The sequence below is a fragment of the Loxodonta africana genome, chromosome 9 (genome assembly GCF_030014295.1).
Source record: "Loxodonta africana isolate mLoxAfr1 chromosome 9, mLoxAfr1.hap2, whole genome shotgun sequence".
NCBI lineage: Eukaryota > Metazoa > Chordata > Mammalia > Proboscidea > Elephantidae > Loxodonta > Loxodonta africana.
Genome location: NC_087350.1, coordinates 26006325 through 26021238, shown reverse-complemented (window position 1 = coordinate 26021238; position 14914 = coordinate 26006325). Strand labels below are relative to the sequence as shown.

Genomic DNA, 14914 nt, shown 5'->3' with positions numbered 1-14914 from the left:
GAAAGAGTAAAGCGAGCAGAGAGACGGGGGGCCACATACCACCAAGAAAGAACTAGGACAACAGTGCGTCCTTAGAACCAGGGGTCCCTGTGCTGAGAAAGTCCTAGACCCAAGGGAAGATTGATGACAAGGACCTTTGCCCAGAGCTGACAGAGAGAGAAAGACTTCCCCTGGATTTGGTACCCTGAATTCAGACTTCAAGCCTCCTAGACTGTGAGACAGTAAATTTCTCTTTGTTAAAGCCATCCACTTGTAGTATTTCCATTATAGCAACACTAGATAACTAAGATACAAAAAGTTAAGGCTTATAGAAAAGCTATGGTTTTAGGATATTAATCTTGTATCCAAGAAGAAAAGCTATTGTGTGTAGAAAGTGGGGAGGGAAGCAGGTTGAGAGCTTGGAAAAATTCAGGAAGCAAGTTTAAGATGCCATCCGGGTCTCTGAGAGGGGATTCAGTATTCCTCAGCCCCCTAGGTTTGGCCAAATGAATGGAGTGTAGGGGCAAGACAACAAAAATCCCAGAGTAGTTTAGTAGGGTACGTAACATTCAACATTCTGTTTGGAACTTCAGAGGAACTACATTGCAGGATGTGAGCACCTTTCCAACTCTAAAGAAATGGTGGTGTGGTGTGTTAAGGCAAAGAGGGAGCCTTAGAGAGTGTCAACAAGTTTTCCCAAGGCTGAAGGGTGGCACAGGAGAGGCTAATAATTTTTTGCCTGTCCCAGAGGTGAATACAGACATGCTGAGAGGCGATGAGTGAAAGAGACCTGGGGTGGGGCGTACAGATGACAAAGTCTATACATAGACAGGTACCATAAGACTATGGCAGGAACCAGAGGCATCAGCAGCACATGCCAGGGCGTACTCAAAGGCCAGGCACGACCAGTTGCAACCACAGATGATGCAGAGGCCAAATCAAATGAGACATACCAGAAGAGCGCTCAGAGGACTACCCACAGGTGAGACACCACCCTCCTTACCAGGAAGGCAGCATGGAACATAAACCTCCTCCCTCCTAGTGATGTCATTTGGGGGAGGGGGAGGGGGAGGGAAAGGGGGAAGACTCTTAAGGTAAGAAAATACCCCAAGATGGAGAATGCACTTTCAAGTGACTAAGTTTAAATGACGAGTTGACTAAGGAATTCGTTGAAAGAGATCTAATTCAAAAGTGGCCGATCTTGAGTTAGCCTACAGTGGCGACATTAAATTTTTTGCCCCACCCCCCCAAAAAGACATAGGAGCTTACAAGCAAGTTGAATTCAGTCACAGGGAAATAATGTTATATTTCTTCAGAGTGATATCAATTTTATACACAGCTTTTTTGTTGTTGTTGTTATTGTTGGTATTTTGCTTTTTATTTTTTTTTCCATCCTGTTGATTTAAATTTATTTTTTATAAATGAAGTATTAAATTGCCCCCCCAAAAAATCAACATCTCAGTCCACATTTGTACCTACAGACATGCAATGGAATAGGGAAATGAGAAGGATAGTCCCTCAGAATGCATATAGCCTACCTGCGTTTTTAGTAGATAAGGAATGATTAAAAGTTTGACTTAAGGTTCCAGTTCCAGGTAAGATGGACTGTTAGTATTCCATCCATCCTGTCCCTGTCACTGAAAACAGCTATAAATCCTGGTCTGGATACATGGAGCATCTATTTAAGGACTCTAAAAAGTAAACAGTAGTAGGCAGATTGAGAAAGAAGACCAGAGTTCAAAGGGCTACTGAAGCAACAGACAGTTCATCCCTTTTTTTCTTCATTATTCCCCCGCCAGGACTCAGAAGACACCTGAAAGTTGCCTTCGGTGTAGACAGAGGGCTCTGAGAGAAGCTACTACTTCAGGCTTGAGGAAAAGGAAGGGGAGTCCTGGTAGTGACAGCAGCAGAAGGAGATGACTGGGATTTCTTTTCTGGAAGGTTTTTAACTGCAAATTCAATTTCTTTAATAGCTCAAACTATTCAAATTATGTTTTTCAGATTGGGTAAGGTTTGGTAATTTGTGGTTTTTTGAGGAATTGGTCCATTTCATCTAAACTGTCAAATGTGTGTGTGTGTAGAGTTGTTGTTCTGCAGGGCCCGTAGGGATAACCCCTCTTTCCTTCCTGATAATGGTAATCTGTGTCTTTTTCTTCATCAGTCTTGCCAGTGGTTCACCAATTTTATTGATCTTTTCAAAGACCTGCTTTTATCTTCGCAGATTTTCTACGCTATGTATTAGTAAACACAGCACCTTGGATGAATCTCAGAGTCAATGTGCGTAGTGAAAAAAGCCAGTCTCAAAATATTATATACTGTATGATTCCATTTATATGACATTCTCAAAACATGAAACTATACTGGTGGAGAACAGATAAGTGATTGCTAGTGGTTAGGGGAGGGATTTGTGACTACAAAGAAGCAGCATGTGGGAGGTTTTTGGGGTGATAGAACTGTTCTGGGAGCCCTGGTGGTACAGTGGTTATGCATTCGGCTGCTAACCAAAAGGTCAACAGTTCAAATCCACCAGCCACTCCTTGGCAACCCTACGGGGCACTTCTACATTGTCCTATAGGGTCCTATAGGTTGGAATCAACTCAACAGCAAAGGCTCTTTTGATTTAGAACTGTTCTGCATCCTGACTGTAGTGATGGTTACGCAAACCTATGCATGTATTAAAATTCATAAAACTGTACAGCAAAATAAAGTTGATTTTATTACATGTTAATTTTAAAAATAAAATTTAAAATGACTTTCTTGAGCTCATCAGAGGAAGAGGTATTGATTCAACAAGTTCTCTGATTTAAAAACTCATATCCAATCAAGTAAGTGTTCGATTAATCAGTTTCTCAATTTAATAAATATTTTTTCTTCTTAGAAAAAATTGAAGTCACCATAAACATAAGTTTGATTATATCTATTTTCAACAAGGTTTTGGGGAAGCAGGCGCTCTCGTATAATGTTATGGTAGTAAGTTGATACAAGGTCTTTGGATGGATATGTATCATTGTGGAAGTTAAAACGTGTAATTTTGGGCCCAACAATTCCACTTTTAGGCTTTTCTAGTACAAGATGCAAGAATTTACATACAAGCACATTTATCACAATATAATTCGTAACATTTGGATTTACAGAATCTGAACACCTTGCCATCATTGAAGATGAACATTATGCCATGACTGGGGTAGACGGGCCCCAAACAGAAATAATGCTTCTTGATACACATGTTGACCCCGCGTGGGTGCCCACCAGCCAAACACCAAGCTTGAGGGGAAGTCACAATATAATTTATCATAGCCAAATACTAGAAACAAACTTGATGTCTATTAATAAATAAACTATATACAAGCATACAATTAACTATCAGAAAACCATTTTAAAATGAAGCCAATCATCAATTAACAATATTGAAACCAAGAAAAAAACAAACCCGTTGCCGTTGAGTCCAACTCACAGCAACCCTATAGGACAGAGCAGAACTGCCCCACAGGGTTTCCAAGGAGCCCCTGGTGGATTTGAACTGCCCACCTTTTGATTAGCAGCTGCAGCTCTTAACCACTATACCACCAGGGTTTCCAACATTATTGAAAGATCTATAAAATTAATTAAGAAAAAATAACAAGATGAAGAACTATATAGAGATTGAGCTCATGTTTGTTTATAAAAGGTCTTATATGTGTTAAGTGGCTTATATAGTGATGAACATTCCTGGAAGGATATATAAAATACTGTTAACAATAGTTACCTCTTTGGGATGGGCTTAGAGGTAGAAGGGAGAGGAGAAAGGAAATCATTTTGGTCTTCATTTTAAACCTCTCCGAATTGTTTGAAAAACCATGCACATTATTAAAAAAAATAATTTTCAAAAAAAACTAGTAAGAAACATCAAAGCTTTCGTACAGCATTTGCTCACTGGGACAGCTGACCTTTAGTCAACTGTAGGAAACACCAATCCTGGGAACACCTGTGGTGAGAAGGATCTGAATAGAGCAAAGGACCTGAATGTCTGTCAGCTGCTGTGATGGGAACGGAAATGAAAGAAGTAGTTCCCCATTGCCCACTAAAAGCAAGTCAGAGTATAAAAGACACATCCAAGGAGAACACTACCTGGAGTTTTGTAACCAAATTCTTCTGATAAATTCATGGATAAATCCCAGGGATTAAACTTACTTTCTCTTGGTTAACAACATATAAGCCCTAGTTTAAAAAACCATTTTCTTTTTAATTTATAGTAAAAGTTAACATTCCCAGGACCTATGTACAAGAACGCAGAAATTCTTGACGCTAAAACATATCATCACCAACAGCAACAAAACTAGGTTTGAGAGCTTGAGAAAACTGCGTCTTTCTCTGTGTGCTAACATCCTTAACTTTATACGGGGGGCTGGGCGCTGGGTAAGACCCTTGCCAGTTGCTAGAACCCGAGAGTCCCCCTGTCTGGTTTAGAAATTAAAGTTTACACAGACTTGATTTCTTTTCTCAGGTTCAGATTTCATCTGTCATTAGATTGAAATTGGCCTGTAGTCAAATATAACCTTTAAGCAATTTTTACAAAATACATAAATGCTCAGTTGACTGTTTAGCTTTAGTATAGAGACAAAGCTTTTAGGCAGAAAGTCCTTCACAATTTAAAATTTGTTCTCCTATTAAATGTTGGACGCACCTTTTCACAGAGATAGATTTGGTATTTCAAAAATGTGCCTGGTCTAAGGGAAAAAGGAAAATATTTCATGATGTGAGACTATGTGGGCAGCTCCTGTCTGGAGGCGAGATACGAGGGCAGAGAGGGACAGGAGTTGGTTGAATGGACACGGGGAATACAGGGTGAAGAGGACAAGTGTGCTGTCTCATTAAGGGGAGGGCAGCTAGAAGTACACAGCAACGTGTATATAAGTTTTTGTATGAGAGACTGACTTGATCTGTAAACTTTCACTTAAAGCACAATAAATAAAATATATATGTGTATAAAATATTTCATGATGTTTAAGAGCCAAAGTCAAAGAACCAATTAATATAAAAAAAGGTTACAGGAAAATGTCTAAATATTTTTAAATACGTTGTTGTTGTTGCTGTATGCCATCAAGTCGATTCCAACTCAAAGTACAGTGTAGAACTGCCCCATGGGCAACAGCCAAAGAGAAACTGGTGAGTTTGAACCACTGGCCTTCTTCCGTTAGCAGCCAAGTGCTTAACCACTGAGCCACCAAGTCTCCTTATTTTTAAATACCCACCCCAACCCTACATAAACAAAAAATATCAAGACTTAGCAGTTAGAAGAAAAAAGTTAAGCACCAACTACTTTTTCGCAGGTGCATGAGTCCATTCTCACTATCCTGCGTATCATACTACAGGGAGCCTCCTCCAGTTCTCTGTCTGACCATGTCCAGAAGAAGCGGAATGCCTCTCTCAGCTTGGTAGGGCAATAGAGCCCACCTCTACTGCAGCCTCACCCCAACATCCTGGCCTCCCTGGACACCCAAGCCCACAGCTGCCCCTGTCATCACCTCTACACATCTCTCCTGGCCTCTCCCTGCAGCCCTATGGCCTACAGAAGCCACAGGTACGGCATGCCCTGAACAACCCTGCTCCTTTCTAGCACAGGTCAGTCAGTGTCTGCTTAGGAGGGAGGAAGGAGGGAGGGGAAGGGGAGGAGGAAGCGAAAAGGAAAAGAAGGGAAGGGATAAGAAGGGGAGGGGAGAGGAGGGAAGGAGAGAGGAGGGGAGGGGAGGGGACAGGGGAAAGGGGAAGAGAAGACAAAGGAAAGGGAAAAGGGAAGGGGAAGAGAAAGGAGAGGGGAGGGGAGGGAAAGGGAGAGAAGGGAACAGAAGGGAAGGGGAGAGGAGGGGAGGGGACAGGTGAAGAGAAGTGGGAAGGTGAAGAGAAAGGAGAGGGGAGGGGAGGGAAGGGAAGGGACAGAAACGGGAAGGAATGTAGGGGGAGGAAAGGGGCAGAGGGGAGAGAAGGAGGAGAGGAAGGGAAGGAATAGAAGAAGGGAGGAAGAATCAGGGAAGGAGAAAGAGATAAAGACAAGGAGCGGGGAGAAAAAGTTGAGGAAGAAATGTGTTGGCTGCCAGTTTGCAGCCCATGTTCAGTTTCTTCCTTCTTTGACCTGAAACCTCCACCCGGAATTATTTCTTTAGATTTAAGAAAGAAAAGAATTCCTTGCATGATGACAAGTGACCTAGTGTGTGCTAACCTGGTCTCTGATGAAAAACTGATTTATTGCTACATGTCAGAGCCCTGGGAAAGCTGACATGGAGGGATAAATGGCTTTCAGGGCAGGCACTGAATTTCTGAGGTGCATTTCCCAAGCTCTCCTCCAAACCATAAATAAAGTAGGCTGACTTCAGCCTGGCCTGGGTAACCAGGACAATCATCACGTCCCCCACAACCACCAGGCACCACCCTCCTTACAACGCCCAGGTGGATGACTACAGGTTCTGGGGAGACGTCGTCACCCAAGGCCGACAACTCCAAGAGCTCAGTGGTGTAAAAGCAGTTCAGAACCAGAGATTTCAAGCAACTGCCCATAAAATATAATTTTTCTTCATTTTTACGAAGCTTGATGGAGTCAAGAAAAAAGAAATCTTTAGTATTGTTACCAGTAAGATTTTAGTTTCTAAACACACCTGTTTCTCTCACCACCACTCCCTCTACCCTGAGCCACTTGCTAGTAACTCCCACAACCAAAAGGAATCAGACATCTGATGATTATGTTAACGGACATTTAACAATCCAATTCCAACACCCCTACTTCAGTTGAAATATGAAAGTAAGATAGTGGGATGGGAAGAGATAGGGCCTAACTAGGAATAATGACTGCAGAGAGGACAAAGGCCAGGGAATAAGGGGGGAGGGGGCCACAGCTCTCACTGGGAGGGAGAATCCCCACCCACCCACCCATTCATCTTCAACTCCCTGCGTTGTTCCCCTTGGCAGAAGGACCTGTGTCAAGAAACAGATTCTGTCTTTGGACATGTCATAGCAAACATGAAGCCCCAGATGGACACTTACATTTCATTTGCTTGGCGATGGACTTGTTAGGTTCAAGCCAGTGCTGGGGAGAAAAACAGCAGAGAGTGTGGTCAGATTACTGGACCATACGATGCATGCTTAATAATTACCTATACCCTTGACCATCGAGTCAATTCCGACTCATAGTGACCCTATAGGACAGAGTAGAACTGCCCTATAGAGTTTCCAAGGAGCAACTGGTGGGTTTGACCTTTTGGTTAGCAGTCTGAGCTCTTAACCATTGTGCCACCAGGGCTCCACTTAATAACTACAGAGTATATAAGAGAGCGATTCCTTCTGCGTAGTGCAACGTTGGTTCTGATAGGTTCCTGTCTCCCACCCTCAGGAAACCAACATGAACAGTTCAGCAGTAATTATAACACAGGCAAAGGTGTAAATTACAGGGGATTAATCATTTGTGAGTAATGCTTGAGTCACACAGCTAGGAGAGGAGAACCAGGGGGAGAATATGCACTAACTGATTCCACAGTGATTCTTTGAGTTTCATGGCTCTGGCCAAGCCAGTGATGGCTAAAGACCTTGAGCATCTGGCATCCATGATCTCAGAAAAACAGGGTCCAAAGCTAAACTTGTGGCATCAGCACCCATGTCCCCTTCTGAGCCAGCCTCCTTTAAGATTAATATTGGGCCAAGCCAGCACAAGCTCCATCACACACAGACAACTCTTTCTTCATGGTGGTTGTTGGCTGCCCTCATGTCAGCCCCTGACTCATGACAACCCCAGGCACAGCAAAATGAAACCCTGCCCAGCCCTGCACCATCCCCATGATCAGTCGCATATCAGGCCATTGCAATCCACAGGGTTTTCAGTGGCTAATTTTGGGAAGTAGATCACCAGGCCTTTCTTCCTACTCCATCTTAGTCTGGAAGCTCCACTGAAACCCGTCCAGCATCATATCAACACACATGCCTCCACCGACAGATAGCTGGTGGCTGCACATGGGGTGCATTGGCTGGGAGTCAAACCTGGGTCTCCTGCATGGAAGGTGAGAAGTCTACCACTGAACCACCCATGCTTAATCCTTCAAGGTAGCGAGGAACAAATGATTTTAGATATTTTATTTTCAGAGGCTTCATTACCAAACAAAGAAGGCAAAAGGCCTAGGTAGAGATCCCTGTTGCTCACAGGCATCTGAAGAAGATACCATGCTGTCCCAGGGCCAGGCTTCTCTGCAGCCCCATGTAAAGGTTACCTCAACATGCTGAGAACTGAGCAGCCTTTGATATCATTAAATGTGATGTTCTGCAGCCGCTCAAGGAATATCAGGAAGCATCACTATATACCTGCAATTTATAAAGATGATAAGAGGGGTGCCACTGAGTACCTGTCTGAGGTTGGGGGGCCCTCGCTTATAGGCACCCCTCCTGCGTGATACTAGACAGGTCAGAAGAAAAGGGAACTATCATCAGGTGAGCTCTTCAGCCTGCTTTATCTCACCTGGGTCAGCGGTAAGCCTCAAAGTTCTGTTTTACCCCTATGGTTTGATGTAAACATTTCACCAAAAAGTTTAATAAGAACAAGAATTTGTTCAGCACTTACTAAGTGCCAGAAACCCTGGTGGCATAGGGATTAAGTGTTACAGCTGCTAACCAAAAGGTCAGCAGTTCGAATCCAGCAGGCGATCCTTGGAAACTCTATGGAACAGTTCTGCTCTGTCCTATAGGATCGTTACAAGTCGGAATCGACTTGACAGCAACGGGTTTGGTTTTCTGGTTTTTACTAAGTGCCAGCTGCTATTCTAAGAGTTTCCATGCATTATTTTATTTAGTCCTCACTACAACCCCATTTCCCCCCAACATGTCCGTCAGTCTGTTGTACTGTAGGGGCTTACGTGTTGCTGTGATGCTGGAAGCTGTGCCGCCGGTATTCAGATACCAGCAGGGTCACCCGTGGAGGACAGGTTTCAGCTGAGCTTTCAGACTGAGACAGACTAGGAAAAAGAAACCAGCAGTCTACTTCTGAAAAGAATTAGCCAGTGAAAACCTTATGAATACAGTGGAACATCGTCTGATATAGTGCTGGAAGATGAGCCCCCCAGGTTGGAAGGCACTCAAAAGATGACTGGGGAAGAGCTACCTCCTCAAAGTAGAGTCGACCTTAATGATGTGGCTAGAGTAAAGCTTTCGGGACCTTCATTTGCTGATGTGGCATGACTCAAAATGAGAAGAAACAGCTGCAAACATCCATTAATAATCAGAACATGGAATGTACGAAGCATGAATCTAGGAAAATTGGAAACTGTCAAAAATGAAATGGAACACATAAGCATCGCTATCTTAGGCTGAAATGGACTGGTATTGGCCATTTTGAATCAGACAATCATAGTTTATGGTATACTATGCCGGAAATGACAACTTGAAAAGGAATAGTGTTGCATTCATCGTCAAAAAGAACATTTCAAGATCTATCCTGAAGTACAACGCTGTCAGTGATAGGATAATATCCATTTCCCTACAAGGAAGACCAGTTAATATGACTACTATTCAAATTTATGCACCAACCACTAAGGCCAAAGATGAAGAAACTGAAGATTTTTACCAACTTCTGCAGTATGAAAATGATCAACATGTAATCAGGATGCCTTGATAATTACTGGTGATTGGAATCCAAAAGTTGGAAACAAAGAAGGATCAGTGGTTGGAAAATATGGCCTCGGTGACAGAGATCGCATGATAGAATTTTGCAAGACCAATGACTTTTTCATTGCAAATACCTTTTTTCACTAACACAACCAGCGATTATACACATGGACCTCACCAGACAGAACACACAGGAATCAAATCAACTACATCTGTGGAAAGAGATGATAGAAAAGCTCAATAACGTCAGTTAGAACAAGGCCAGGGGCTGACTGTGGAACAGACCATTAATTGCTTATATGCAAGTTCAAGTTGAAACTGAAGAAAATTAGAACAAGTCGATGAGAGCTGAAGTACAAAGTTGAGTATATCCCACCTGAATTTAGAGACCATCTCAGGAATATATTTGACACATTGAACACTAATGACTGAAGACCAGACGAGTTGTGGAATGACATCAAGGACATCATACATGAAGAAAGCAAGAGGTCATTAAAAAGACAGGAAAGAAAGAAAAGACCGAAATGGATGTCAGAGACACTCTGAAACTTGCTCTTGAACATCGAGTAGCTAAAGCAAAAGGAAGAAATGATGAAGTAAAAGAAATGAACAGAAAATTTCAAAGGGTAGCTGGAGAAGACAAAGTAAAGTAGTATAATGACAAGTGCAAAGAGCTGGAGATAGAAAACCAAAAGGGAAGAACACACTCAGCATTTCTCAAACTGAAAGAACTGAAGAAAAAATTCAAGCCTAAAATTGCAATAGTGAAAGATTCTATGGAGAAAATATTAAATAATGTCAAAAGAAGATGTAAGGAATACACAGAGTCATTACACCAAAAAGAATTAGTCGACGTTCAACCATTTCAAGAGGTAGGATATGATCAGAAACCAGTGGTACTGAAGGAAGACGTCCAAGTTGCACTGAAGGCATTAGAGAAAAACAAGGCTCCAGGAATTGACAGAATATCAGTTGAGATGTTTCAACAAACAGATGCAGTGCTGGAAGTGCTCATTCATCTATGCCAAGAAATTTGGAAAACAGCTACCTGGCCAACTGACTGGAAGAGATCCGTATTTATGCTTATTCCCAAGAAAGGTGATCCAACTGAATGCGGAAATTATCAAATAATATCATTAATATCACATGCAAGCAAAATTTTACTGAAGATCATTCAAAATCAGCTGCAGCAGTATATCAACAGGGAACTGCCAGAAATTCAGGCCTGATTCAGAAGAGGACACGGAACCAGGGACATCATTGCTAATGTCAGATGGATCCTGGCTGAAAGCAGAGAATACCAGAAGGATGTTTACCTGTGTTTTATTGACTATGCAAAGGCATTTGACTGTGTGGATCATAGCAAATTATGGGTAATATTGCGAAGAATGGGAATTCCAGAACACTTAATTGTGCTCATGAAGAACCTGTACATAGATCAAGAGGCAGTTGTTCGGAAAGAACAAGGGGATACTGCGTGGTTTAAAGTCAGCAACGGTGTGCGTCAGGTTTGTATCCTCTCACCATACCTATTCAATCTGTATGCTGAGCAAACAATCCGAGAAGCTGGACTGTATGAAGAAGAATGGGCCATCAGGATTGGAAGAAGACTTATTAACAACCTGCATTATGCAGATAACACAACCTTTCTTGCTGAAAGTGAAGAGGACTTGAAGCACTTACTGATGAAGATCAAAGACCACAGCCTTCAGTATGGATTACACCTCAGCATAAAGACAACAAAAATCTTCACAACTGGACCAATAAGCAACATCATGATAAACAGAGAAAAGACTGAAGTAGTCAAGGATTTCATTTTACTTGGATCCACAATCAACACCCATGGAAGCAGCAGTCAAGTAATCAAACAATGCATTGCATTGGGCAAATCTGCTGCAAAAGATCTCTTTAAAGTGTTGAAAAGCAACACTTTAGTCTCACCCTGAAGACTAAGGTGCACCTGGCACAGCCTTGGTATTTTCAATTGCCATCATTTACATACAAAAGCTGGACAGTGAATAAGGAAGACTGAAAAAGAATTGATGCCTTCGAATTGTGGTGTGGGCAAAGACTTTTGAATATATCATGGACTGCCAAAAGAATGAACAAATCTGTCCAAGAAGTATAACCAGGATGCTCCTTAGAAGCAAGGACGGCAAGACTGAGTTACATACTTTGGACATGTTGTCAGGAGGGAGATCAATCCTTAGAGAAGGACATCATGCTTGGTAAAGTACAGGGTCAGCGGAAAAGAGGAAGACCCTCAAAGAGATGGACTGACTCAGTGGCTGCAACAGTTTGCTCAAGCATAACAACAACTGTGAGCATGGTACAGGACCGGGCAGTGTTTAATTCTGTGGTACATAGGGTCACTATGAGTCAGAACTGACTCCATGTCAGCTAACAACCCCATCTACAGACAATAAATCTGGGTCTTAGGATGTTAAACAACTTCCCTGAGGTCACCCCTACCACCGACTGTAAATCTGCAGTACTGTGGTGGCTTATGTGTTCCTGTGATCCTGGAAGCTATGCCACAGGTATTTCAAATACCAATAGGGTCACCCATGGTGGACAGGTTTCAGCAGAGGATACTTTAGAGCTAAGGCTAGAAAACAAATAGCAGCCAGAGATCAATACCCATTGCTATTGTTTTACAGAGAAGCATCACCAGTCATTTTCCCAATAAAGTCTGAAATATAAATGTCTTCTGAATCCTTCTTGTTTAGCATGCTTCGAATGCCTTGGCCCTTCTCTGCCTAATTTCAGCCTGCCTCTCCAGCTTCTCTCTGACTCCAGAAATGACAAGTAAGTTTCATTTTGTGTGCTCATGCCAGGAAATTGGTGATATCTCCCAGAGGGCTATGAGGATTCCAAGGCTGCAGGAAGGCTCCATGAGAATGACTGCCATGATGGATTGGTTATGTCTGTCACGAAGGGTAGAGAACATCGAAGGCATGCCTGCAAGGTATTTGCCATCTATGTCCTAAATAAATTATTCACTCCAAATGACCTGGCCTCCTCATTGCCCTAAGAAATACACCTTACATTTCTCACCACTTTCCAACTTCCTCCTCCTCTCTGCCCTTTCATACCCTACCCTTGCCTTTTAGGCCCTGCCTATCTCAATTACCTATGTCTACTGTGTAATCCATAAAGAAAATAAAAAATTCTCACAACTGGATCAATAAGCAACATTATGATAAATGGAGAAAATACTGAAATTGTCAAGGATTTCATTTTACTTGGATCCACAATCAACACCCATGGAAACAGCAGTCAAGAAATTAGAAGACACGTTGCATTCTGCAAATCTGCTGCAAAAGAACTATTTAAAGTGTTAAAAAGTAAAGATGTCACTCTAAAGACTAAGGGGCACCTGACCCAAGCCATTGTGTTTTCAATAGCTTCATATGCATGTGAAAGCTGGAAAATGAAATAAGGAAGCCAAAGAAGAATTAATGCTTTTGAATTATGGCGTTGGCAAAGAATATTGAATATACCAGGTATTGCCAGAAGAATGAACAAATCTGGCTTTGAAGAAGTACAGCCATGGTGCTCCTTAGAAGGGATGAGGCGAGACTTTATCTTACAGACTTTGGACATGTTGTCTGGAGGGACCAGTCCCTGGAGAAGGACATCATGCTTGGTAAAGCAGAGGGTAGCGGAAGAGAGGAAGACTCTCAATGAGATGGATTGACACAGTGGCTGCAACAATAAGCTCAAGCATAACTACAACTGTGAGGATGGAGCAGGACAGGGCAGTGTTTCGTTCTGTTGTTCATAGGGTCCTTATGAGTCAGAACTGACTTGACAGCACCTAACAACAACAACAACTCAGTGTAATCACTACATCCTTTTCCAGGACAACTATTCTTTCTGGATGGGATAGCCATGAAGTATGTAATCCTAAGGAATCCCTGGGTAGTGCAAATGGTTAACGTGCTCAGCTGTTAACCAGAAGATTGTGTGCTAAACTTGTCGAGCCACCACCCTGGACCAACCGTCCCGTAAATAAGCTCCCTGAATAAACCATATGTCATGATCGCCTGTTCTGGAGTCTTCCTTCAGTCTCTTGGAAATGTGGCCAACCTTGGGCCCAGGTGCCGCTGGGTTGTTACACAACACTCCTCCCTTGTTTCCGTTCTTCCTTTTACAGTAGTTGTGGCTGAAACCAGTTGGCCAATGAAGGTGAGTTTGGGCTACACCACCTACACCTACTATTAGTGTATAAACAAATGGATTTCACTCTGTGGAAAACAAAAAAAAAAAACATGATGTGGTGTGCTAGGTAATTAGCTATTAGGCTTGGAACATTTACTGAACTGCTATTTTGCTTTCATTTGCTACTTGGAAGATACGCTATTTTGGCCAAATTTATTTATTTATTTATTTAAGGTGTATTTCCTTACTGGAAACTGATATTCCTGAAAAGAGGCAGAAAGGGAAGCCTGCCAACAAAATATCTGAATTTGTGGCTGGTTGACTATAGCCGAACCCTTCATTTCCTCAACTCTCATTTAGAAGAAAAATTCCAATGCTAAGGAAGCTAAGACCCAACCATTGCTTCTACAAAATGAATTTAGGGAGTAGGATGAACCAGAGGACGCATCCTTGCTTGTGATTTGAAGGTATCAGAAAGGCCTCTGCAGCAAGTATTGTGGGTGCTCTGCCCACATTCCCCTCTTTTCCTTTCCATGTACAGCAGCCCCTTTTAAGGAGGGCTGTCCTCAAGTTATTGGAACCCACTGTAGGGTGGAGAATTGAGCCTCCCCCACCCCATTCCCCACACCAGGGTAGCTCTTAACTAGTGACTAACAGCTGAGGGTTGTTCCCCTCAGTTGGGACAAATCTAAGGCAAGACCTACACTGATTCCAGAGCTCCCCTGTGGGGTTGAGCCCCTGTGACCCTCTGCAAGACTGTGCCCGATATCACACACTTGCTTGTTCTCCTTCCTTTCCCTGCCCCAATCTGTCCCTCCCATACAGGTCTTTTCCTGGGAACACTTCCTAATAAATCACTTATACTGAAATTTGTATCTCAGGGTCAGATTCTGAAAACCAGACCTAACATGTTACTGATGATGCTGTGTGCCATCAAGTCAATTCTGACTCATAGCGACCCTCTGTAATAAAGTAGAACTGCTCCATAGGGTTTCCCAGGCTGCAATCTTTATGGGAGCAGATCAACAGGTCTTTTCTCCCTCAGAGTCACTGCTGGGATTGAACCACTGACCTTTTGGTTAGCAGCTGAGCAGGTAACCGTTGCTCCACTAGGACTCCTTAGACCTAAGATAGCCTCCTTTAACCAGTTACTGCT

At 42.6% G+C, this 14914-nt stretch overlaps 1 protein-coding gene across 1 annotated transcript in view; it reads right to left on the bottom strand.

Moving 5' to 3' along the window:
- Window positions 1-14914, bottom strand: part of FRMD3 (FERM domain containing 3) — a 364989-nt gene that overhangs the window by 142372 nt on the left and 207703 nt on the right. The window contains exon 3 of the mRNA XM_003407817.3: window positions 6994-7036. Coding sequence (XP_003407865.1) covers window positions 6994-7036 — 43 coding nt within the window. The remainder of the gene's footprint in view (window positions 1-6993; window positions 7037-14914) is intronic.